General features: G+C 43.1%; 1 protein-coding gene across 1 annotated transcript; it reads left to right on the forward strand.

Annotated features, from left to right (window-relative positions):
- Positions 1-14,615: 14,615 nt before the first annotated feature.
- Positions 14,616-22,635, forward strand: Esm1 (endothelial cell specific molecule 1). The gene is made up of 3 exons (XM_051183064.1): positions 14,616-15,241; positions 18,530-18,682; positions 22,006-22,635. Exons 1-3 carry the CDS (start codon positions 14,941-14,943, stop codon positions 22,104-22,106), a joined length of 555 nt encoding a protein of 184 aa, XP_051039021.1. The 5' UTR covers positions 14,616-14,940; the 3' UTR covers positions 22,107-22,635.
- The last annotated feature ends 4,893 nt before the right edge of the window (positions 22,636-27,528 follow it).

The raw sequence follows: 27,528 nt of genomic DNA on the forward strand, positions 1-27,528 counted from the left end.
TCCTTTTCTTTCCCCCTTGTGTTCAAGACAGCAGCCATATTTCATTGTGGGAGATTTGATGCCAATAGTTGAATCAGTCTGTATTTTAATTTAGTATTTCCTTCAGACATTCTTTGAACATGTGTCAACAGGAAAGAACATGTTTCAAAATCCACTTCTGCTCATGCCTCTCTTGATAACCGAGTGAAGTTCAGAATGCATCTTTAACTCTCTCCATGCTTTCTGGATTTTGATGAGAAATACCAACTCCAAAGAGTCTCAGTTTTCAAAGCAAAATTGGGCTGAAGGGACCCTTCCTTTTCCAGTTTCAATGTTCCTGGTTTCCTTCACGGCTCCCCTCGCCAAGGATTTATTGTTAGGAAACACCACGTATGCCAGAGGACATTGAAGTGTTCGATCTCCACTGAGGTCTCATTTAGTGTTTCTTAGCTATTAAAAAAGCCTCTGAATTGGGTGGTGAGGCTCAAGCCTTTAATCCCAGCACTTGGGAGGCAGAGGCAGGTGGGTCTCTGTGAGTTTGAGGTCAGCCTGGTCTACAGAGTGAGTTTCAGGACAGGATCCAAAGCTACACAGAGAAACCCTGTCTCAAAAAACAAAAGAAATCACCACCACCAACAAAAGTGTCTGAGGATACAGGGTAGCATCTCTGAGATGAGGTGTCTGGTGTGCTGATACAGATGGAGAAAATTTGGGAAGACAACACGTATTGCACAGGTAAACCTAGGTATGGGCTGATGTTCTGATTTTGCATATTGTTATGCTTCAGACAAGCCCGACAGCCTTGAACATCCCTTGCCCGGGAGATGTTTCCAATGGCCACACTAGAAATGCTAAGACAGACAGGTTCCTGCTACATATGTGAATGCTTCATGGGAAAGTGCCTGGAAAATTACTTATGTTTGGTGTTTACTCAGGAAGTAATTTATGAATTAAACATCTCTCTGAAGAAGAAAAGAAAAAATCACACCCTGAATGTCCCAGGGACAGTCTAGGGATGCTATTCTACAGATTATATTAGCAAGCACATACATGCAGTTGATGAAGGAAACTAGATAGTAACACAGCATCACATTAGGAAGAAAGGCCACCCCTCAGTGGCATGACCTTTGTGCCCCTAACGTAGTTTTAGAGCAAAGTCCTGTGGAGTCAGAGTCTGGGAAAGGCCCGAGGACACACTCAGTGCGTTTTAGGGTGGCACACTGCACCACCAGGTAACAGTTAATGCAAAGAGTCAAAACCACAGAAGCTTGGAGAAGACAAATCAGAGGGCTCAAAGTTCCAGAAGACCAGAAGGGGTTAGAAATTCATGATTCAGGAAGGAGGAAAACTCTCCTAGAGGGATGGAGGGTTTCCATTTCCAGACATCTAGAACATTCTTCACTGTGTAATCTTAAGCCTTTAATCCCCAGGATGTTGTTTTGTGAATGTGCCAGAAGCAATCAGGAACTAGGAGAGTCTAGGGAGAGGGATTATGAGCCTCTCCCTTGGAGGAAAGTCTCAGAAAATTGATGGAAACAATCTGTGGGTGAAAACCCAACACACAGAAAAATGGTATTTTAGTAAAAAAAAAAAAAATTTTTTTTTTCTGGGGCAAGTGTCTTAATTCTCAATTTAAAAAGTAGCAACAGTAACTTTTGGCAACAAGTGACATTGCAAGCTATATATTCAAATTGCTAAATAAGGTTCCTCTTCCTGTGGGAAAGTAAGAGACAAAACAAGCTGCCGGCAGCCAGCATTTTGCCAAGTGGATCAGATGGAAGAGGAGTTCTAGCAACAAAGGCTCAGTCCCTGTTAAAATGTATTTTACCGATGGAGAATGGAGCCCTGGTCCTGAGACAGTATCAGCACAGAGTGTACACAGCAGAGTTAACAGATGTGAACAATGAAAGTAAAAACGCCACAGATGGTGGACACCAGGCTACACCAGTTATTGTTACCATCACTTAATGAGTGAATACAAGGTTCTCACCCAAATCCATATCCTTTTATTGAAAGACTGTGCGGTTTTTCAAGGTAGCTGTTTAGTTGACTTTGACAGAGCTAGGTTCAGTGAATAGTCACAGGTCCTTTATGACTCTAAGTTCCTGAGTTAGAGAAACAACTCAGATGATTTGGAAAGGGGGAGGCAGAGTATCTCACCTAATTACGGAAGTCAAGGGTCCAGTGTTTACGCTGTATTTCTTTCAGGATGTTTTAACATCCTGCTTGGGTGACAAGTATAGAATTTCAGGATCTTAAGACTGATCTTAAAGCCCCAATAAGTTCTTATCAGGAAACTGATTTCACTTAGGTGTTTCAAATGGACATAGTTTCAGAAAGGGCGCCCTCACAGAGGTGTGAGCAGGGCAACGGACTGCTGGCACTTGGGGACACTCAAAAGGAGGCTATCGCTGCTCCTGTCTTTCCACCAATGGAGAAGCCTACAGAGCAGGAGGATGAGGATTAAAGCCAGGAAAGAACCAGGCAGTGGCGGTGCTCACCTTTGATCTGAGCACTTGGAAGGCAGAGGCAGGTGGATCTCTGAGTTCGAGGCCAGCCTAGTCTGCAAAGCAAGTTCAAGGATGCCAGGGCTGCACAGAGAAACCCTGTCTCAAAACAGAAACAGTAACAACAACAACAAAACCCCAAAACAAACAAAAAACAAAAACAAACAAGCAAAAACAAAAACAAAGCAAAACAAGGCAGGAAAGATATATGGGCTCTTTGTCCTTCTTGGATCTTCTGTAATTTCTTCTCAAACTGACGGAAGCTGGAAGGCAATGGATTCTGGGTAATGTATAGTACACACAGGGTACAGAACAGGGTGGGAACGGAGAGAGATTGTGTTTCTATTAGAGGTGGCAAATGGAGAAAAACCATGTGGTACATAAGAAAGTTGTACTTTGTACTTAGACAGGAAACTGTAAATTCTTTATCTGACTACAGGCCTACCCTGGAGAGTGAGCCTGCCAGCCTCCCCAGAATGGGGGGGACAGTGGAGGCCCCAGTGCTTTCAGAGATCCAGCCTGGCCAGTTGTGATCGTGCTGGTGGAGGGGCCGTGGTCCCCAAGTGAAAATGCTAGTATGAAAATTCTGCAACTGGCTGCGACGTCCTAGAGTCACAAGGCTGAGTCCACAGCTCCCGTCACCTTGGGAAGGTCAGCACCTCCCAAGAATGAATTGATGAATTGATGGGTTGGGCTGGATCTGACGTATTGAAAGATCATCTTACTCTGTGTCCTGTCTCTTCTCACCCCAGGGGAGTTGCTGGAAGATTGTGGTATCCCAAGTCTGGTTTCCTTTGGCTTCTGTACACTGCTTTCCATGGTGAAACTAGTGTGTCTTCTCAGCCAACTCTGCCTTGCCCGATCTGATCTGTGTGGGTTACACTGCCCTTTACACTAGATTGACTGGATAGAAGTCCAGGGAAGCAGGGGTGGGAACAAGCACAGACAGCTCTCTCTTCGTCAACCTGCTCTCCAGAGTCCCGTTGATGGGCTTGAATGTCAGTGCATGAGGCCACGCCCATGAGCAATACTCACCTTCATCACAAAGGGAGATCAGTGTACTTTATACTGACATCATCCCTACCCCATTGGATCTCCATGGACAAACATCATCGTGGAACAGAGAATTATAAACAGAAAAGGCAAACAGATAGACATGCCCACGAGATGCATAGTTACGTAACTACACTTGAAAAGATTAGTTACTTCTTTGTGATGCTCGGTGATGTCTGTATTTATTTCTGAATACTTTGGAAATTGCTCAGCTATGCCTTTCATCCCTCTCTCCTAAAGAGGGCTTCGACTTCCATTCATTCTGTTTGGGGGAGAAGGTTTTATAACATGAGGCTTTTCATTATCCCACTGAAATCCCCATCGTCTAAGATCCAAGTGGCTATAGCAACTAAGTCCCCTGCTGACCCTTCTTCTAGACTCAATCCTTGAAAAGTTAGTCGGGGCAGATTAGAGAAAGCTCCGTGAAATGAGTCTTTTGGCTTCTGAGGGCAGTGAGCTGTAAGGCTCATCCGTCCTTTGATCCTCTGTGACTTCTCTGAGCCTGTGACTCATCTCACCCAAGGGCTTGTTATTTAAGTCCCTTGGAAACTGTTGGGGTGTTATAAATAAGGCCCACTCCTGGCCTTCGGGCTCTCAGCTGGATTCTGCAATCTCCCTAAACCCCAAGCCCTGGACAAATATTGAGGCTTCCATATATGTGTGTAAGGCTGAGTCTGTTAAAAGATCCCGTTACAGTCGTTTGAGATAACGCTGACTTTTTGCTGCTCTGTCTACCCTCTCCTAACCCTGGAAAACTTACTGTGAACATTTAGTGTGTGAGGACACGACCGGGGTGTGTCACATCCCAAGGACCTTCTCTACTTTCCATTTTCTTCGCAATGTCCATCCACTTTGGTGCTTTAAGGACACCAAGAATCATGGGTTTATAAGGAATGGTCCACCAGAGGACTCTCTTGGAGTCCTAGCCATCATCCACACCAGCATCAATTTATTTTGAGTGATCACTACTTGTCAGGCACTGAGCTGTAAGAGAACTCGAGGAAGATATTCTCATGGGTCCCCCTTTCCAGGTGGGAGATCTAGGTTCATAGGCAAACGACACTGTCAACAACTGTGCATCCATGGTTCCAACTTGGGCAGAATGACTCCAAGGTGTGTATTTTATATGGTGGGCAAATCTGCTGCTTCTGGTTCCTGTATTTCGGACAGAGGAGTAAGGGTCGTGAGGAGTGGCGACCTTGGTCCAGTGAGGAGGCGGAATAAGGGTAAACAGATCGTGAGTGTGTCATCCTCCATGGATGTGTAGTAATATGATATTGCAGTTACCTTCAGCATGCTTAGTTGAGAAGGGTGGAAGGAGAGGGCATCCCCACACCCCATTTCCTAAACTCCTGTGCGACTAGAGAAAGCAGGGATGCTAGAGGCTCTCACACTCGCTGTACTCGGAAGGCTGTGCGTTTATGCTACCCTCTGAAAGTTGCTTCTTCTTCTTTTTTTCTTTTTTTTCTAAAGGCTATATCATGCCATGCACTTCTGGGGTGTGTAAGTTCTGAACCAGGCATTATGAGGACCATGACACTTATCACAGAATTGGTTTTGTTTATTGGGAAACATGAGGTGCCTGTCATGTAAGAACAGACATGACACAAAGTTGGGTGACAGATGAAATCTGACCTAGGGAAATCAAGGGGGGGGCACAGAAAGGCCAAGCCAGAAGAGGGGTATATGAAAACCCAGCCATCCTGACCTTAAACTTCCAGCCTCCAGAACTGTGTGACAGGAAGCTTTGCTGTTTACAAAAACAATCAGTTTGCAGGGCTTTATAAAGGCCTCCAAAGTAGCTGACTGACCTGGACACATGGACACACAATTTGTCCTAGTTGTTGTCTATGGAAACTAATCCTGAGTGTATTTACACTGTGTTTATAAATGTAACTACCGTAGAATAAGATCAAGAAAAACTAAAGCGTTTTAGAAAATATTCACTTTAGATGTAAATGATTTTATTTGGAAATGATCTGTTATACTCAAAAATATATTTATTTAAAGATATATGTTTCAAGCTACCAATTTAAAAAGTCCTGATTTCTTGGTCAGTTGAGTTTACCATTGTCCCTGAGCCTCTTCTGAAGTCATATTTTTCCTGAATTGAATACACTCTAGCTCAGAGCTTGGGTATACTAGGGTTTGAATCAAGCTTCTCCATTCCTGTATCCTTGCTTCAGCTACTAAAGGTCTGTACTCTGTCCTCTCTGAGGGAATGTGTGTGGAGCTTCCACTCTGTCCTCTCTGAGGGAATGTGTGTGGAGCTTCCACTCTGTCCTCTCTGAGGGAATGTGTGTGGAGCTTCCACTCTGTCCTCTCTGAGGGAATGTGTGTGGAGCTTCCACTCTGTCCTCTCTGAGGGAATGTGTGTGGAGCTTCCACTCTGTCCTCTCTGAGGGAATGTGTGTGGAGCTTCCACTCTGTCCTCTCTGAGGGAATGTGTGTGGAGCTTCCACTCTGTCCTCTCTGAGGGAATGTGTGTGGAGCTTCCACTCTGTCCTCTCTGAGGGAATGTGTGTGGAGCTTCCACTCTGTCCTCTCTGAGGGAATGTGTGTGGAAGACATCACTGCTTGGTACTGTGATGCCTTCAGCTCTCCCTTTTGAACATGAACGGGCTGACAGGCCTTCTGTCTTTTAGGGTGAAATATCTGAGTTAGTTTTCAGTCACAGATGTATCAAATGGACAACTTTGATGGCTCGAGCCTCTCATGCTTATCCATCCCCCTTCCAAACAGCATTACTCAGCGGCTTTCTCTTCAGCCCCTTTGAAGTTCCCTTCAGGGATTCCCTGGCAGGGTCAGATACCCTACATTTTCTTAGTTTTGGTCTAGAAAAGGGGGGATTCATAGCCTTAAAGTTTTGTCATGTTAAATTTTAAAAAATTAAAGTATTAATATTGAAAAACAAATATCAATGCTCAACAAGGCAACCCCGGACAGGAATGATTGTTTGCCTGTAGACTAGCTTTCTGAACTAGACTACACGGAAGTCAAACTTTTGATTTGCTACCTTGAGAACTACTGAATTCCTTTCATTCCCGAGAGCACTGTTTGGTGTTTTATTCAGCAAGTACTTCCTAAATATATTTACAGAGGAAGGTAGGCTCAGCGTGTTGTCTGGGAAATGGTGGCAGGGACTCAGGCTCCTGGTCTACTGTTACAGACATAAGCTGGGATGTGTGTGCGTGCTTTGGAACCGAGAGTGGGCTATTAAAGTTGAGTTTTACAGCACATGCATCTTAACCCCGAAATACTTCTAGTCAGATCAAGTTAGGATGATGTTTTTCAGGCAGCTTGCAAGAGTATGGTCTTAGATTTCGTAATGTAATGCTCTAGAAGGAGATTAAAGATGGATAAAATGGAATGCATTCTGCTACTAAGCAAACCAATAGCTACCATATTTCATTGACTCTCAGATGTCAACAGGGTGATGTATGTCATCAGTCTGTGTGTCTGTTAAGGAAGGAAAACATTCATTCAATTATACTGACATAATACTTTCATTTTTTAAATTTACAATTGTTTAAAATACTGTATGTTTGGACATAGATTTGCTTTTGTTATTTACTTGAAGTTTGTAAATTCATAAGACGAAGCATAAGGGGGCCAGAGAGTTGGCTCAGTGGTTAAGAGCACTGACTGATCTTCCAGAGGACCTGGGTTCAATTCTCAGCATCCACATGGCAGCTCACAATTGTCTGTAATTCCAAGATCTGCCACCCTCATACAGACATACATGTAGGCAAAACACCAATTCACACTTTGAAAAATTAAAACAACAACAACAACAAAACAAATTCAGCAATGGTTCAAACATTCCTAGGATGATTAACATTCATATCTAAGCCTTCAAAATTTATTTGTTTGTTTATTTATTCCTTTTTAAACAGATGATCCCATGGGTATAGGGTCAGTTCCTTAAATGAGAATGCCCACCGGTGCCATTAGAATCTGTTCTGAATGATTGACATCCACCTTGAAGGTTTTAATGAGCACACAAAGGCAATGGCAGTGTGAAGCTGAGCTTCTCAGAGTCAGCAGCATGTGTTAAAAAATTCACAGGCATAATATAAGTAAAGATCCTAAGAGGACCCCTCATGGGTTAGGTGTTTTGTTTTGTTTTTTTTTTTTTTTTTCTGTTAGAAATCCCTAGAGTAATCTCTGTATATTAACCCTAGTAAAATGGTGAGCTATGATTGAAAAAGAAAATCATTAGTTTGGAGGCTTCTCAAGGTTCTGAGTTTCTAAGAATTAATTGGTTTACTTGTTTAAAACCATCCCCAGTCCTACAACAGACATGCCAGGCTGGATCCTTGGCTGTGTTATTTCTGACAAGCTCCCTAGCCTGCTGTGCTGCCGACGGCCTGCTGACTGAGACACTGCAGCACCCTTGGGTGCCATGGTGAGTAAACTTTCAGATTATAGTCCTGCAAACTTCACACCGGCCATGGCAGTTGACAGAAAGAAATGCTCTTTTCCTCCCCCCTCTCTCTCTTCTTTTTAAAAAGTGACAACATGGACCTTCTTTTTGAGCATTCTGGGATAATGAAAGCAAGAGGTTTTGACATCGGATTAAAATACAAGTCTGAAGCTGCTGGTTCATCCTAAGTAAAGGGCTTAGAAGTTATTCTTGGACCTTGGTTTAAAAAAAAAATCTTTTCATGTCAATAATTTATTTTGCCTATGTCATATAAAAAGCCAAGACCCTCATCACTAGACAAACTGATGAATCTGCTGTGAGGGTGGTCCTGATCAATATTTTATTATAAAGGGGTCAGTTCAAGTTCAGGCAAGGGAAGTGTCATGTTATTAGAGAGACAGAATAGCACAATCATTTCCTATGATTCTTGTGTTAGTCAGAAATCTCAGTCTTTCCAAAATTCCTAGGGAAATTTCCAAGTATCTTAGTTGTAGCCTGTAATGCGGTGTATTAAAGTCATACTTTATTGTGTCTCTAATGCGACTTATTAAGCTGTGTTTTATTGTGTCAGATGGTTCTAATGTTTAGTTGACTTCCAGAGCTTAAAATAATGCTTTAGTCTCTTAGGAAAAGTATAGTATAAACAAACAAACAAAGCCAAACTCCCTTAAACTAAAACAGAAGTTGGATGAACTGTCTCATCATGCATGTTGGAATGAGGTGAGGAAGACCTCTATGAGATGGTTGGGTCTTCCTGGGGGAGAATTCTGAACCAATCGTATGGTCTTTTGTGAACTATTGAATGAAAGAGTGATCTTTCAGGAAGTGAGATGGATGGAGGAATGGGTAGAACCTGGGAGCGATAGTCATTAGCTTGCTTCTTTTCGTGATGCCTCTTGTTTTGTGAGAAAAATATAACATATTAGAGTTGAGCTACAGTTTTGCGTCTCCCCTTTATCTCACTATGAAAGCAGACTCCATGCCCGTCAGCAAGTTTGGTTGACGTCCTGCAAAGATTGATGGGAGAATGGGCCCTTGCACTGGGGCATCTAAGGCAGAGCCACGCTATGCACATTGCTTCTTGTCCGATATTGCAGCGGCATTTGGTGTTTCCGGATTCGGGTCCATATTTGGAGGTGCAGGGTCACTGTGTGACAGGAATCTCTTATAGAGAGGTAAACCCAGAATCCCAATATAATGGACTGGATCTCATCCGTTCCCCAAAATCTCATGTACTGAATACTTGGTTCGCCACTGTAGCGGTGTTCAGAGCGACAGGATTTGAGGGCTCCCACTCACCCACAGCTAAATGGGGTATCGGGAGGTTGTAGAAGCTGAAAAGGATGGTCGTACTTGGAGGAAGTAGGCTTTGCCCATGAACAGGGTGTTTTGCGTCTGATACCTCTAACCTTTGCTTCCTGGCTGTCAGAGTGAACATCTCTTGCTTTTCCATACGCTCCTTGTCATGATGTCCTGTTTCCACATAGGTCCAGACGCAACAGAGCCAAGTTACCATGGCTGAAACCATGAATCATACCCTTTAAATTGTTTTTCTCAGGTATTTTACCACTGAGAAAGAATCTAGCACTGACATTACTAAATAGAAGTGTAGTTACAGAAGAAACTTACCCTGACTTTTTAGGTTAGAACCTGTCAGAATTGGGAACAAAGGGGGGGGGGCTTAAGAGTAGACAGCTCTTTATATGCCTCCAAGTCTAGACCATGCAGCCCTAAAGAATTCTGACCTTATGAGCAAAGTTAAGTTTCTAGATTTTACTGGGGTTAAGAAACCCAGCAACCTGATTCTATAGGTGTTTCCATAGATCCCACAGGAATGAAATGTCTGGATGTGGCAAGGTAGCAGACGCCGTAGGCATCAGCTCATCTTTCCATGCTCACATACAGACTTCATGCTTATGGTTCTTGAAGGGCGCTTTACTCTGATGGTTCTCCAGCTCTCTGCTACACCGACCTGCTCATGAGGACAACTCTAAGAGCCAGCATTCCTGCAAGAAGCCTAATTAAGATGCTGTACTTCACCTTACTTTTCTATGCAGATAGAGTTTTTGAGACTAGTCTGAAAATTGCATTTAGTCTTGAAATAAATTGCCTCTCTTAAAAATCAAAACTTAGATAACTGTAGAGATCATTTTTGGAATACAAAAACTTGCTCCAATATGTAAGTTCATTTTTTTTTCCCAAAGAGTGAAGCAAATCTTGGTCTGGGGAGATATCTTAGTAAAGTGTTTTTCTCATATGCATGAGGACCCAAGTTTGGTCCCAAGACTCAACATCAAAGTCTCGGTATATGGTTATAATCCCAGCATTGAGAACTGGAGACAGAAAATCCTTGGTGGCTCACTGGGCTAGCCACCCAGCCCAGCCAGTGAAGGATCCCATCTCACAAGGTGGGCGGTCCTGAGGCATGGTAACCAAGGTTGTTATCTTCCCTCTATTGTACTGGCATACACATACATCTGTGCACACATAAACACCTGCAAACAGCAATTACACACACACACACACACACACACACACACACACACCAACGCAAACTCTCTGAAACTAGACTCTTGTTCATAATGGTCATGATACCCTCATAGCTCTAGCTCACTGCTGAGGAATCAAGGTGAGGTCTAAATCATCTGGCACGTGGCTTTCTTAGGACCCTAAAGTTCGGTAGTAGCTAAGATGTTTCTAGAACACCTGGAAACTGTTCCCATGTCTTTGACTTAGACAGCTAACCAGTGGCCACCATGGTTCTCAGCTTGCTGCAAGTGTCCTTCATCCGGGTCCTGTGACTTGCAGGGGCTTCCGCACACTTCCAAGGCTGGCATGTCAAGAGGACGAAGTGTCTACATAGGAGCTGACATGATGGAGTAACAGTCTAGTCTGATTAATGGCTTCTTTCTTGAAGTCTGTGTCTCCTTCCTCTGGGAGAACAGTTTTGTTCTGTACGTCAAGAACCTGCTCAAGAGCCCGACCCTGACTTTAATTCTCTTGGTAGGAAGAAAGTGATAGAAGACAGTGTTTATGAAGTTAGTAGGTGCTACTCCGTGCTAGGCCTTGCACCAGGCACTTCCGGGAATGTTAGAGATGATAGGAAGCAGGGAGATTTTAGACGCCCCGCTCGCCGCACACAAAGAAAGTTAAACTGAAAATCATCTCTAATATACCTAAAATATTCTTGTAAGTGCTTCCACTTTCTCCTTGGCAACATTCTCCTTTAAGTCTGCCTTTGTAATTTAAATCAAATCAACTTTATCTGGTAGAGACGGTTTGTTCAGAAGGCACAGTTAATATGGTACAATTGACTTGGCCATGAACTATCTCTTGAGGGTTTGGAAAGCACACAGGACCTTTTCCACCAGATCTTTGTCTATCCAGAAATAAAGGCTTGCTATCTTATTACAAGCAATCATTATGTGGGAAATAATGCACAAATTTTCAGTGCATACGACATGGTTAGGGCCGTGAGTTTGAGGACAGAATCACAGTGACTCTTAAAGTGTACAGGATGTACTGGGCTGACAAGCTCTCTGCTCGAATCATTTCTCCGTTCTCCTCCGGAAGACCACTTGCTATCACCTTTGGACTGACTCATTGTAATTTGAACTTGCTTTCTTAGAGCTGTGAGGGTTTGTTCTTTTTCGATCTTGACAGCGGTTGCGCAGGCTGAGCAGAATTAGAATGTGCCAGATGCCTGTACAAATCTAGTCAGCCAGGCAGACCTTAGGTACTCCAGCCTTGACTCTACCCTCCTCTCTCTCTGCCGCCTGAAGATTGAGGTTGGCTTCTTGATTATGATGCTGTGATCCCCTCATGGCCTTTGGGTTATTGGTAACTTCACTACTTGAAAAGTTGGAAGAATTCGAAATGTAAAAATCCCATCAGGGTTGCTATGTCAAAGAGGTTTTTGTGGAGACTTAGAAGCAAGTGATGACGATTCTCCCCCAAAATAACTTGTTAGGTGTGATGTATGCCTTGAGATAATTTCTTCACGGATGAACTCTGGCAATCCTGCTTTGTGCTCTCTTCTGTGAACTGTGCTGGCACAGTGTTATGGATTTGGTACCCTTAATGTACACTTTCTCTATCCGGTGCGTTTACCAAACATGGTGTTGTTTGGTTTTCATTTGTCTTACGTGGGACGCGTTCATGGTTTGTATGGTCTTCAGGTTGAAAACGTGTACTTTGGGACTTATACTGGCACAGCCCCATATTTCATCCACCTGGGTGACTTTTTTGTCACCTGCATGTATTTGATTTTGGAGTTTGTGTTCTAGTGTCCGGAGCCCATTGGCCTTAGACCTGGAGTCCTAACAATTATGACTCTGAGATGTTAGAGCAGTTACTTAACCTCTACAGGCACCTGTTTTCTTACATCTAGGATGGAGTTATGAATAATAATACCTAGTTCCTTGTGTTGCTTTGAAGGTTATATGTGGTGACCTATAGTAGCTTCATAGTATTTTGGTGGGGGAATCATGGGAGTTCATGAAAACAGAAAAACATTTAAGAAATCAGTCGCACAAAGGCAAGTCCATGTTTTCCCAATATGTGAAATGTAGGGAACAAACAAATAAAAGTGAATAGAGATGGAAAAGGGAGACTGGAAGGAGGAATAAGCAAGGGTAATAGAACCAGTAGATTCAAGCACCGCTCAGACCCCAGTGGAGATTTTTAAGTGTAGTGGGCAGTGGTTAATGAAGAAACTCCCAAATGATGGAGAAACAAAGGAGTGTCTGTTGAGCCACAAAAGGAAACACATACCACACCCCACCCTCTAAGACTCAGAGACCACTGTGGATGAAGGAAGAGAATGGTGGTAACAGTCAGGGGTCTGGGAGAGTTGGAGGGAAACAATGTGTTCTAGAATGACAAGACCTCTACACTTGAGCTCAGCAGCTATGGAAACCAGCAGGAGACCAAGCCAGTCAGTATTCCAGTATGGAGGAAAGGCAGGCTCCTGAGTCCCTAACCCTCCTGTAGCCGAGGAGTTACTGACAATTGTTGGTTTCTGTCAGAAGAAAGGTTAGTTTTCTTTACGAGTACAACCTCTGGTAGGTTGACTAGGGTTCAAGGGATGATCCCATACCTGTAAGTGTGTGGGCAATGCAAATTTGAGTCAGTGGTTTACTTTGGGTGGATTTAGGAGGAGTTATGTGGAGGAATGATTAATAAACTTATTAATAAAATGTTTAAAATTGGGACAATCAAGGGGTTTAATTTGATCACAGTATATCACATATATGGAAATGTCAAAATGGATTACTGTGTGTCAGTACATAATGAATTACTTTATATAAGTTGTATATACACAAAGAGCAGTGCTTGGCACATGCTGTGGACTTAATAGACCTCTCCTGCTGTTACAAACAATGAGTGTCCCACCTGCAAAATACACGTTTGCTCCAGGAGAAATGAGCACAGAGTATTGCAAATTAGAAGGTCATGAAAATGTCGGGAAATTTGGGAGCTAAAAGTCTTGCCTTCATTTCCCAGTTCCACAGTCCCTTGAATTTTTGCTGCTTCTGTCTCCATTCCCCCAATGTATACTGGCAAAACTTAATCATCGTGTCGCACCCAATGGCTTTGACGTCTCATCTTTTAGAGGGTACGTGACTTCCAGAGCCAAGTGCTCTCAGAGGAGGAAGAGGGTTTCTGTGCGTGCCCCAGAGTCTCTTTGTGACAGGCAGGGGTTACCTACTTCACTGGGACACTTCCTTTACCAAGTGGCAGTGGCTTTATTTCTAGGTTGACATTGGGGTGGGGACCTTAAAAGTGAACACATTCAGTGTGAAGCCTTGCCTGTCTTCTCTGACATCTTGCGTTCTCTGGTGCATAAACCTTGCTACAAAAGGTCCTGGTCCAGCCAACACTTTGAGAGGGCTATTGTTTTCCTTGGTGGGGCTATGCTCTTTGCCTCCACAGCATAAAGACCCTATTTCCTGGTGGGTAATGTTTTCCCTTCCCTATGCCTTGTTCCCATTTCCCTGCTGGCTCGCTTGCTTCTTTGGGCTCACTGCTGTGTTTGGCGGTTTTAAGCAAGAGCTCTGACAGATGCCAGAAGGTGAGCGGAAGGACTGAATGGATGCAATCACTGGGCAAACAGACTCTGATGGATGAGCCTTCTGCCCAGGGAGTTTGGGTCAGGAGAGCCCAGCTGATAAGTTTTTCCAGAACTGAGTAATTCAGAAACAATGTCAGGACAACCTTACCTCTTTTTGTTTTGTTTTTGTTTTTGGTATTGATAACCTGCTGCACATCTAGCTAAACACAGACTTGAACACAGACAGCATTAATTGCTTTAGAAATAACCAGCGTGTGTAAGCAAGGAAGAAGTCTTTAGAGGCCTCTATCCAAATATTTTCTTTCTTCTAAGTCTTGGAAAAGCACAATATAACCATTTCTTCTTCCAAATGATCTCATAGTTATTTATTGAGGAGAAATACCAAATGCTTACTATTATTTGATAGACGCTTGTTCTGGCTTGATACGTGTCTGCATCAGTTTCCTCGGGACTAAGGGACACAGGGACAAAGCTGCATCCTAAGTGTTGCACTGGTGTCAGAGCAATTCCTGTGCAGAAAGGGGCATTGCAGCCTTCTTTATTCCCCCTTCCCAGATGTCCTTGAGTCCTTGAGACGGATGTGAGTGGAGTTTTTCAGCCCTCATGCAAAACAACCATCTAAACATAACAGATGACATCAGCTTGGGCTTTTCAATTCCTGGATGGCAGCGGCGTGTTAATCCAGCCGTCATCCTGGATTTCATAAACTAAAACAAGAGAGGCTGGCAGGAGCTCAGCGCTGCCGCTGGGTTGAGGAAATTGATGACGGGGAAGCATGCGGGCAACACAGTGTATAAAACTCATAAACGTGTAGGCAGAAGCTCAGCTACTACTTTGGACGGCTGCTTCCCGCCAGCAAAGACCACGACAGCAGGGAGCTGAGCCGGAGCCTGCTGGGAGAAATGAAGAGCCTCTTACTGCTGACCACATTCTTCCTACCTGTGCACCTGGCTATGGCCTGGAGCGCCAAGTATGCAGTGGATTGCCCAGAACACTGTGACAATAGTGAATGCAGAGGCAGCCTGCGTTGCAAGAGGACAGTGCTGGATGACTGTGGCTGCTGTCATGTGTGTGCAGCCGGACCCGGAGAAACCTGCTACCGCACCGTCTCAGGCATGGATGGCGTCAAGTGTGGTCCAGGGCTGAAGTGTCACTTTTACAGTGAAGAGGATGATTTTGGTGACGAGTTTGGTATCTGCAAAGGTAAAGAGCAACCCCTTGCTTCCCACTGCGCAGGGCTCCCCGAGGGCATTTTGTCTGCTTGGGAGGTACAGGTCCTCCTCTTTCCTCCTCTGAACTACCAGGGAGGATGCGCAGATGCGGGAGGTGTGTTTGGTAGAGAGAAGCTTAGCTGCGGAAAGGTTTGGGATGCAGTGGGCAGGAATCACAGCAGGGGCTGCAACATTCCACCCGCACTCAGATCCGAGAAAGTTGCAGAGGTCGCTTGTGCGGTTTCCTTTTCTGGAAGCCTTTAGAAACTTGGCAGGTAGTCTGTTTCAGATGGTTTAGGTGTCCTTTCTTCCCAAGCGGTTGATTACAGAGGTCCTCCAGAGATAACCTCTTAGAGTGGTTTCTAGCCCCAGATTTCACCAGCCTTTGATCTGGAAAGAGTTCCCAGGGAGGAGTGCCCCTCTCGAGCTCAAATATTTCTGTTGAACACTAACACGGGCTAAAGTCAGCCAACGAAATAACTCAGGTTCATGCAAGAGGGTCCCCTGAAGAACAAAATAAACCTAATTTTACTTGAAAAAAAAAAATCTTCAGTTAGCCAGAGAACAGCAGATGTTGTAAGACTAGCAGAAATAATAGAAGTCTATTAAAAGGAGCTGTTTTAGAGATTTAAAAAATAAAATGATAATCAAGACAGGGACCATAACTAAATGACTCATTGATGTATCTGTGGAACTTATCTTCAAACTTAGTGAAGAAATTGATATTTGTGAATATCACAAATAAGTGCTAATAAATACCACAAAAAAGTGGTCATTAAAAAGTCTCCCATACATACATGCCATATAATCTCATCATTACATTCTATTGTGATTAAAAGACAATGCAGTTTATATAACACAAAGAAGCCACCCAAATCAGAAAAAGAAGTTCTGAGGAATTTCTACATAACTCATATTCTATGTGCTTAATATAATTCCATCTTCCCCTGAATGGCCATCACCCAGAACTGAGACAATGTCATTAGTTCTCATTTTAGAGAATAGCTTATAAATTGACCATCTTTTTTGTCTGTAAAACCAATGGAAGCCTTGGAAAGAAATTCCAGAAAAACCATGGAGATTTTTATTCTTTGCTTACATTATTTTTGGTTAAGACTGACAAGAGGTGAGCTGCTGAGGAAATACTTTATTTTGGTGAGCATACATATACACATTTCTTTCAACCGAATAGGCTCTGTATTTTGTGGCTATTACAGGGCTTATCTGCCAAGAAAGCAGCACCTCACATAAGGAAATTGGGGAGGAGGTGTTTAACCCAGTCCTGTCTATGATATAGCCAGTATATGTGTGTGTGTAGGGGGAACTGCTTTTCCTTTGGCATGGAAACACCTTTGGAATTGCGGTTATGAATGGACAGTGACATGGGGTAAAGAATCCAGCTCTGGGGCACAGGTTAGTGAACTATGCCTGCCATTAACAATCTATTTTGAATTGCTCTTTCTGGCATCCTCTGCATTGCTGGTGAGTTCAGTTTCCAATTTTTTTTAAAAAATGCTTGGAATAATAGAGTGTGTGGGGTGTTATCCATTTCGGCAGGTGAATTCCAGATTTTTTGTCTTGTTTTGGTCAGCATTTAGATGCTTGGCCCCAAGTTGCTGGCTATCTATTGGGAAGTCAGCATTTATTTATAGAATGTTTACTATCTGATTGGCACACGGCACACCGGGGGGGGGGCACCCTGGACCTGGAACTGGGAAGGGGGTTAAGGTTTTCATTTTCAGTATTGCTGAAGACAGTCACATCCTTACCCTGTGATTTTCTGCCAGAAGAGTTTTCCAGGTCTTTCTTAGGGACTTTCTTCCCAGGGTGACGGGGTGTATAGCGGCAGAGCGCTCCATCTTTTGAGCAACAGGGAAAGAACAGTGTTTCCTGCTTCAAGACCTACTTTATGCACATCCACCTTGATCATGAGGCACTGCTGGGCGGCAGAACACCAGCGCCTTGTCTTTATGCCCGAGCGATTGTGCATCAGCAAGGACATCTCCATGCTGAAGGAATACAGCCTACGAAGGTCCCCAACCTTCCTAATGCTTGGATGCTTTACTACAGTTCCTCGTGCTGCGCCGACCCCCAGCTGTAGAAAGTATATCCATTGCTTCATAACTGTAGTTTTGCTACTGTTATGAATTATAATGCAAATATTTTTGGAAATGGAGGTTTGCCAAAGTGGCCGCGACCCACGGGTTGAGAGCGAGTGTTGTATCTGGATGTTGTTGAGTTAACTCCTGAGATACTGTTATACCACAAACCCTGCTCTTTTAATGAGACAGACATCTTTATTTTGTTGTAGCATTTCTCAGTCTAAGTATTATACACTGAAAGCTTCTCGTACTTGGTAGGTGTGCGAGTCCTCGGGCATGTGAAGCCAAGTTTTCTTGCTCACTTAGCATCTTATCTTTTCTGAGAGCTTGATTAGTGAATCCTCTTAAGAGCTGGGGGGTGGGGGGGGAGAGCTGGTGGAGGCCTAGTGCTGCCCCGAGAGATAAGGAGCTTTGTAAGTGTGGGAGCAGACTGGAACTGGGTATTTTACAGTCAGAGGGCCTCTTAGCCCTGAAAAACAGTAAACTGTCAACCTCTGTAGATTAAAGACACACAGCTATCAAACTATTTGAGGAGGTAATGCTTATGTCTCTTTAATTTCCCATCTTCACTGAGCTGTGATCAAGATAACCTGTGATCAAGATAACCTGTTATCTACCCAGGAAACAAAAAGAATTAAGGGTGTGGTTGGCAAGAAGCCCGAGTGGGTAAAGGCACCTGCTGTCAATCATGAACACCCAAGTGTAAGCCTCATGGCCCACACGCAAGGAGAGAACCAACTCAAGTTGTGCCGTGACTTCCACACATGCGCCACACACACACACACACACACACACACACACACACACACACACACGAGCATTCATGTACACACACAGACATGCATATGCACATGCACACACAAACACAAGAGCACATAAACACATGCATGTACACATACCTACACTCACACTCTCTGAATAAATAAGCAGGTAAAGAAAGTCTAGTGGTTCAGAAGTCTAGCATAAGGCCATTGGTTACACGTAGTTAACTTAGGCTTTGCATCAGGAACTTAAGCCAGAGGCAGGTGTTATCTGGCCTTACCCTGTGCTTTCACATTTATGACCTCAATTTTCAAACTCTGGGGCTTTTGAGGAGTGATTTGCTTTTATCAGGGCTGGGAGGGAGGAGTCTCATGCTTAACAAGCAGTGGTCTCTCTAAGCCCCACTCTGCCTGCAGACTGTCCCTATGGCACTTTTGGGATGGAGTGCAAAGAGATTTGCAACTGCCAGTCGGGCATATGTGACAGGGTGACCGGGAGATGTCTGGAGTTTCCCTTCTTCCAGCATGCAGCAGCCAAGTCGCCCAGCAGGACTGCCACCTCGCACACAGGTAAGTGGTGGCCTTAATCTCAGTTCAAACGGATGGGAAAACCAGTAAATGTGGTGTCTATCTGAATGAGCTTGTTTCTTTGTTTCCCTTGGGGGAGAGATGGGCAGTGGTTGAGTTTGGTGGCTGTTGCTATTTTCAAGACAAATCTCATTGACAATTCTGAGGTTGCTAGGGTTTCTCATAAAGTTTATTACACTTTAATGAATTAACGAAGACAAATCTTCCATAAAAAGCAACCAAGACGTGCGAAGTTCTTGGAACTCGTTGACGATGTTTTTATAGACTCGCTAGACAAAACGATTTCCCTCCCAACTCCACAGAGAAAGAAGGCAGTGAGGTAGTTGTTGGATCCGCTTTAAGAGTTACGAGAAACGATACAGAACATACCCCTCCTCTCCCTCCCTCCCCTCTTCCTTCATCAAGTGGAAGCAATACAATGGAAAAATTGTGTTTCCATGGATTTTGGAGCTGGTAAAAATGAATCCCCGTGTGAGACCCTGGGAATAGTAGAACGGGAGCAATGCTTAGGTGCTGCTGTGAGAAGCTGCGCGGCCTCGAGCCGTGCACAGCTGTGAGGTGGTGCTAGGCGTGCTCATGTAACATGACTATACCAAATGAAATCGATACGTGTAATGACTTCTGTCATTAGAGCTTATTCTGCCAGTGAACAGAATGAATGGTAATGATGATGTGTTATATGTTTCAAAACTGTTAAAAGACTAGATTTAAAATATGAAAAACTGTAAGTATTGAGGTGATGGATATGTTAATTTCATTAATCTAATCACTTTACAATCAAATTATATCCACGATTAAAAGTTAATTAAAACCCCTGCACTCTTGGGGCTGGGGAGATGGCTTAGTGGCTAACAGACTGCATTGCTCTTCCAGAGGTCCTAAGTTCGATCCCTAGCATCCACACCAGGCAGTTTATAACCGCCTGTAACTTCAGCTTCAGAGCAGTCTCTTGCTTCTACGGTAAAATACTCACACAATCTTCCATTCATAGCTAAATAAAATTAAAAGGCAAAGTTCATGACATACAGTTATTAGAGGCATTTGGAGAGAAAGAGCCTTCACTGGTAAGCCCTCAAGATTTAGCTACAACAACTACTCATTAATCAATACACTTTACCTCCTCCAGATAGAACATAGTCACTCAGATCAATTTGATTTAAGTTGTGTTTCTGGCCCTTTGCCATTGAAATTAACTAAAGTGTGAAATTCAGCAAATGTGCTAATTTCTCCTGTTACCGTCTTCAGATATTGTGCTTTTTAAGTCAACTGGCAGTTTTGAGTATGACTCTGGTCTTGTGTGTTCAATCTTAACTTATTAGATGAATATCTTTGTGGACAATAATCTGGAGGCTGAGACAACAGATGAAATCATGTGTTTTATCTTTGTAGTCTTTGGCAAAGCAAAAAATGGGGGCTTAAGACTTGACTAGTTGTTTATATGGTTTTCATATAACACTGGAAGACAAAACCCATTAGGGTCCTGAGCATATCTAGTATTACATAACCATGGCCTCCATCTAGTTCCAGAACCTTTTGATTAGCACAGTACTCACTGCCCGCCCCCCCCCCCCATTCTCCCAGTTCCTGGAATCTATCAATGGAGACGACCAAGCTGTCTCTTGGGTCTGGAAATTCTTCGAAGGAGCTGTTTACAGAACAGATTTGAGATCTATTTTAGCTTTTTTAGCATTTATTAGCTTCTTTTATCTTTTCTTTTTCTTTTTAAACATTAAGTCAGATACCAAATTCTTGGCTACTATATAGAAGTCTTATAAAGTTATTCTGCCACTGGATGTTCACTATATATTAAGTTACACACACAACAATATTTCTAATCAAAACTAGGTATGGAGATTCCAACTAGAAACATAAAATAAAATCAGTTTGTTTTTTTTCTTTTTGTATTGGTGTTATTAAAAAGACATTTACTCAAGTAATCTTTGTCAACCTCAGGTTCAAGAGGGGATGAAGAATGTCTGAAAAGTGTAAACTGGCTGCCCTGTTTGGCTGTGCCTTGTCTACATGGGATTTGCCTGTGTGTGTCTTAGAGTCCACAGGGGAAACATGGCCCCCTAGTTCTGCCACAGGCTTCACATATTACCACCGCACACACCCATCTGAGCCCACCACTTGAGAGCAGACGAATTGTCTCAGGTCCACCAATTACATGGGGTCTTCTTCAACTTGCTACCTGCTGATGGCAGGTGGGGTCACTGATCCTACCTGCCTCAGTTTTAAGTCTTTATTCTTTTTTGGCAGTCAGTGCCCAATAATAGGAATTAACGAGTCCCATTTTTTAATGAGTGGGTGAGGCCTAAGAATGCTCTATACCCGTTTGTTTGGCAGGACACACTAATCTTTCACCATTCTATTCTAGAACCTACCCTGTGGACACAAGCATGTCTCACTCCTCTTAGAAGCACAATAGTTCCCTTTAGAAAATTCTAAACCTTATAAACCTTTCTTGCATAAAGAACAGAAGGATAGATGCCTTCCGGAGTTATACCAAAAAGTGAAATCATTTTTATGCCAGTGAATATAAAAATCTTTTTTTCTTATACATTCCTTTAAAATTTTTTAAATTTATTTTTTACATTACAATCCCAGTTCCCCCTCCCTCCTCTCTTCCTGTTCCCCCCACTCCCTCCCACCTCCCAATTGCTCCTCAGAGAGGGAAAGGCCTCCTCTAGGAAGCCTACTAAGTCTGTCCTGTAATGTCGTTGAGGCAGGACCAAGGCGCCTCTCCACCCCCACACCCCTGTGTCTAGGCTGAGTAAGGTGTCTCTCCATACAGAATGGGCTCCACAGAGTCAGTTTGTGAATTGGTGTTAGATCTTGGACCCATTGCCAATGGCCTCATATATTGTCCCAGTCACATAAAAGTCTTTTTAAGAGATCAATTCGTGCAGCATTTGGTCATTCACTGGTCATGTATTGAGCATCTATCATGTTCCAAGCATTGCTATCCATGTTGGGGGTACGGGTGAACAAGTGGAGGAAACAGCAAGTGAAAGAAAGCCCTGCTTTTATTAAGCTGGAATTCTAGGAACAGAGAGAGATAACGCCAGGGAGAGAAGAGCTACATGCATACAGAGGATGGGTGATGGTAGGTATAGAGAGAAATGTTGCAAAGGGCATTGTCTTCACTGGAAGAGCAGTTCAGAGCTGTTAAGTAGAGTTAGCAGAGAATCTTGAATCACCTTATTTTAAATTTCATTAAAAGACAAAACCAAAATAAAGCAAACCCATGCTTGGCCTTTAACTTATAGATGTCTGGACATGACTTGTGTGCCCTCTACTTTCAGAGCGTGACGCGGCGTCTGGGGATGGCAATGCTGTGAGAGAAGAGATCGCTGAAGGCAACGTCGCTCGGCCGTCTGTAATGAAATGGTTAAATCCACGCTGATCCGGGCTCCACTTCAATGACCAACACTCAACCAACATTTTAAGAGCTGTCTAGAGCAGAGACTATGGACATGTACTTGATGGAGATCAAGAGTGATTGGGAGAGGATCCAAAAAAAAAATATAGGCGATATTCAACCCATAAAACAATATGACTGAATACTTTTAGATATATGTTAAATCTTTAAATGCATATAGATCTGTTAAATGTGCGTGTGAGTGTGTGGGCGATGTCACCAAGGGGCTAAACGTGCAATTGAGATGGTCTTATGGTTAATGAGTAATCTGATCAAAGCTGGAGAAACCATGTGTCCTTTGACTTGGGTATACATTCTTGTTGAATGTACAGGTTGAAGAAAGAAGATGAGGTAGCAGAAGTTGGGGTTAATACCATTTAGTTCTTCCTTGTGGCAGCTTAAAATTTATTATTTTGTTTTAATCTGGGGAAACAAGACCAGAAAAGCCTTGAAGGAAGTAAGATATTGGAAGCTGGTGGGAGCAGCTGCCATGCATGGAAATGTTGTTATTACGCTGCCTGCACCTCATGGAGGTGGGAGGTAAGATGGGGGGGGGACCGGACAGAGGATGAATATATACTCCCACTACTGGCTTAAGCGCTGTGGGCCTTGAGAGATCTAGGAAGCAGTCTGCCTCCTGAGGGACAGAACAGGGCGAAGGTGATTATTTATGTATTTTTTATAAACAAATCTGTTAGTTTAAATATTTCTCCAACACCCATACTTCTCCCAAATGTTAGAGAAATGACCCTAATGTTGTTTAAAATGATTAGGGGGGAAAGTATATAACATATATGGTTCTCAAATACCCATATATGGAAAACTTGTTACTAATGATTTAATTAATATTAATGAACACGTAGTTAATATAGGCTTATAAAATATTGAAAAGCTAATGCTGCGTCTTGGGTGAAATTTGAATTTAAATCAGAAGATAACTTTAGACAGTTTTGGAAAGGAGAGTTAGTCTTTGTGAGGGAAAGTATTGATTTTAAGATATTGTTTATTTTCACTTTTTTTAATCCTTTCACACTTGGTAGATGAATGGGTCTGGGTTTATATACAGGAGGACCTTCGCACAAAAAGGGCTGTAGCACTAGGTGATGCTGGGAAATATTTGCAAAAGTATTTTATTTGCCGTGAAGATCTTATTTAAGAATTATTTCATTATTTACTTATATTTTATTCTCAAAGTTCGCCAACAGAGTTGTGAATGTATTGAAGATCCTTGAATGTAAGCAGAATCAGCTGTTGGGTTCTTTTATTTGTTGAAGAGCAACTGATTATTGTTCAATAAAAATGGCACAGCTGTTCCATATCAACTGGTTTCCTTTCAAATTTTACTCAACTAATATGAGAGCTAATTCACATCAGAGCCCTTCAATTGAATTTTATACCACAGATTCGTTTCTCCCATCAACATGGTGCAGGCAGAGCATTTCTGTATCCAGAAATGTGGGTCCCTATTTGCATCCATTTTCCTGAGATTTACTTACTTTTTCCTCCGCCTCCTTCCTTCTCTCTGTTTCTATCTTTGTCTCTGTGTCTCTGCCTCTCTTTCTAAACCACGTTTTGGAATGTTAAGTGTAGAGTTAAGGCTTGGAACATTGGTAGCTGGGTTGCTAAGTGATGGCTTTTTCACTGTCACTCAAATACTGAACTCAGCACGTACCTTGTTTTACTTTTTTGAGGTTAGAAAAAATTCCACTGAACAGCCTCTATTCCCAATTCCAGGGAGAAATTCTAATAACTGTCTCACTCTATTGTTAACTAACTGCCTGGTGGTTATAGATCTTCTAACACCACCCCATTATCTCAGTTTATTCGTCTCCTTGTGTTCTTACTCATAATCAATGTTAGCATCTAAGTTTCATTTATTTCCTAACATTTTTGAAAGTAGATATACCTTTTAAGATGAGAACAACGGTAGATCTTTCAGCACCCCTGGAAGAAGAGAGAAACCTCCACATTGAAACATGCAAGGACCACACCCCAGAATGGCAGATGTAACTCAGCCTTGTAGACAAATTACAGAACCATTGAAATGAATTGATACAACATTAGGGAAATAGCATCTGTGCATTAAAAAAAACTCAACTTATTTGAGTTTGCTTTAGGTACTAGAAATTAGATGTGAGTGAGATACAAAGTTATATTTTAAAAGGGTATTTGCATTCTTACTGTTTTAATAATATAAACCACTGAACATCTACACTATCACCTCTGTCAACCAAGTTTCAAGGTGTCCCCTGAGGGAGTGAAGTGGCTTGAAGTCCAAGCCTCTGGTTCAGTTCTCCTTGAGGGGAAGAGCGAGACTGGGCAGGCCTGGCCTTTGTTTCCGAGTCTGCAGTAACCTGCAGTGTGACCATAGCAAATAAAATCAAGTAAGAGTGGACTTGTCAGCTGGCATTGGCACACGTCCTTAATCCCAGCACTCGGGAGGCAGAGGCAGGCAGATGTCACAAATCAATGGGCCATTCTTAGATGCACTAAGGAAAAAAGAAAACGACATAATCAGTGGTATCTGATAAGAGAAAAATTAACCTGATTAAAAAAATATATATTTCTGCAATGGATAGATGAATAAATAGACGAATAAATGGTAGATGTGGAGGGATGTCAATGGGTAGATGGACAGATGGAAGCCTGGAAGGATGGGTTAGGTGGAGGGTGGCTTCGTGGGTAGGTGGATGGATTCAAGGATCAAGTAACAGGTCTTCTGTTCCTACAGGGCAGTAGCTCTTAAGAGCCACCCCCCCTCCGTGCATACACACCTCATCTGTTAGTGCTGGGCCTATTGGTGTGCAATGTGATTGCAAAAACCAGAAGCCTTAAAACCAGAAATTTTGATGAATTGGACATGTATGGTTTCTGTGATGGCACAGATGAACACACACACACACACACACACACACACACACAGAGAGAGAGAGAGAGAGAGAGAGAGAGAGAGAGAGAGAGAGAGAGAGAGAGAGAGAGAGAGAGAGAACATCACTAGGCAAGCAATAATTTTAGGACAACTCTGATGATAGCCTGACTCGACTGTCATTTCTGGTAAGAGGCAATTTGGAAGGATGCTTCTGTTCCTACCCTGTTTTATTCTTCCTTTTGGAGGGATATTTAGATACAGGTGGAGGATCTACAAAGGCAACGCCACAGCGTATAGATGCTTCCTAACACCTTACTTCAAAAGTAATGGCTCTAGAATGGCATCTCTAGAATCTTCTGGAACCTTCAGGAGATCCCATGTTGCTGACTCAGTAGGTTTTGAGGAGGGGGCCAAGAATGTTCCATTTGAATCACTCCCAGGTAAATTCAAGATTCTAGAAACCAGACTTTGAGAACCATTGATACAGGAGCATTTAGATGTCTAGAAATGAAATAAGCTAGCCAATCATGGTTAGTCTCACAAAGAAATGGTCGCTGCATTTTCATGTGTGTGTGTGATTTAAATTAGAAACAATCTTATTTCACATATCAGTCCCAGTTCCCTCTCCCTCCCACCTTCCCATGCCCCTCACCAACCCTTCCTCATCCCACCCCCATCCACTCCCCAAAGTCTGTCACACCATTTGGGGCAGGGCCTAGGCCCTCCCCTGTGACTTTAGGCTGAAAGAGTTTCCCTCCATAGGGAATGGACTCCCAAAGTCCATTCATGTTCTAGGAATTAATACTGGTTCCACCACAAGAGGCCCCATAGACTGCCCAGGCCTCCTATCTGACATCCATATTCAGGGGGTTTATTTTGGTCCAATATGGTTCCCCAACTGTCAGACTGGGGTCTATGAGCTCCCACTTGTTCAGGTCAGCTGTTTCTGTGGGTTTCCCCAGCATGGTCTTGACCCCTTTGCTCATCCCTCCTTCCTCTCTACAACTGGATTCCAGGAGTTTGGCTCAGTGTTTAGCTGTGAATCTCTGCTTCTGTTTCCATCAGCTACTGGATGAAGGATCTAGGATAGCACATAAGGTGGTTATCAATCTCATTATCAGAGAAAGGTGGCCTCTCCACTATTGCTCAGATTGTTAGTTGGGGTCATCCTTGTGGATCTCTGGACATTTCCCTAGTGCCAGATTTCTCTTTAAACCTATGAGGGATCAGGAAAGTGAATTGGGGGATGAATAGAGAGAACAAGAAAAGAGATACCTTAATAGAGGTAGGTAGCCATTGTAGGCAGCTGCATTTTCTAAGCAGTTGTTATACCTCAGTTTTATTTTGTTTCTTTTTCAGGGCAGGGTCTCACTGTGTAACTCTGGCCATCCTGGACTCAGACTCACAGAGATCCTCCTGCCTCTGCCTCCCAACTGCTCTGACTAAAACTGTGAACCCCTATTCTTGGCAAGGTATACCTAATTTTAAAACATGGGTAATTTTTTTTTGCTACTTAAAAAGAGTGGAAATCATCTAAATAATTTTATACTCTGGGTGTTGGCTGTCATGGTATATGCAATCCCAGCACCAAAGAGGCTGAGGCAGGAGGATGTCTAGTTTGAGGCACTGTCTTATAAGTAAACAAGCAATTAAAAAAAAAAATCCTTGGGGACTTTGTAAGGACAGGTAGGAGAATATAAAAGGAGAAGGGAGGTGGAAGACACGGATACTCAGGAAGGTACAAGATGACGTGTTCTTACGGAAAGGAAGACATTCGAGAAGGTCAGTCACGTCATGTGTCACCCAGAGACACAGCTGAGCTGGAGCGCCTCGGGCGTTCATGGAGGGGAGGGGAGGGGATGGAGGCCTGTCGGAATGGTGTGAAAACTGTATGACAGGTGAGCACTTTTTCCAGAGGGCTGGCAATGTGTGTGCGGGATCAGCCATGAGAAACGATGATAAAGATAGATGCTGACTGACTGTGTGAGCTCTGGGTGGCAGGAAGACCAGAGTGCGGGGACTTCAGTGAGCGTCACTGAAGTCTGCTGTTGCACCTGATTGTAGTTACAGTCTGATTGTAGCACCTGGAAGGCTAAGTCAGGAGGCTTGTCACGAGTTTGAGGTCAGTGTGGGCTACACAGTAAGACTTTATCTCAAGCAACCACGTGTGCGAGCAAGCAAGCAAAGAGCAAGAAGCCAAAAGGGGACCGTCATTATGGATTTGTCACCGTGCCATGTCACCACGCCATACCTAATTTTGTTTTGCAAAAATATATGTGTGGATCAGTCAAGAGATCAGCGACATTTATTTTGTTCTTTGTATCTTTATATATTTTCTAAAATAAATTCTAGAGGGAGTTTTTTTTTTTTTTTTAAGTTGGGAAAAAGACTAAGGTAATCTCTACCTTTGGTTATTAAGAATATGATCCTTTAAGAATTTTGAGAGGTATTTTATCACCTGTGAAAACAGAGCTTCAATCCGAGTGCATGGAGGCGTTCACATGCTCTGTAGCTCTCCGCTGGAGCTGTTGCTGTCTC

This window comes from Phodopus roborovskii, unplaced genomic scaffold (genome assembly GCF_943737965.1).
Source record: "Phodopus roborovskii unplaced genomic scaffold, PHOROB, whole genome shotgun sequence".
In the NCBI taxonomy this organism is placed as follows: domain Eukaryota; kingdom Metazoa; phylum Chordata; class Mammalia; order Rodentia; family Cricetidae; genus Phodopus; species Phodopus roborovskii.

Excerpts from the sequence above, each read along its gene's own strand:
- Esm1 (XM_051183064.1), top strand. The coding sequence starts at position 14,941 with ATGAAGAGCCTCTTACTGCTGACCACATTCTTCCTACCTGTGCACCTG. Across the intron at positions 15,242-18,529 it reads CGAGTTTGGTATCTGCAAAG|ACTGTCCCTATGGCACTTTT; the intron begins GTAAAGAGCAAC and ends CTCTGCCTGCAG. Across the intron at positions 18,683-22,005 it reads GACTGCCACCTCGCACACAG|AGCGTGACGCGGCGTCTGGG; the intron begins GTAAGTGGTGGC and ends CTCTACTTTCAG.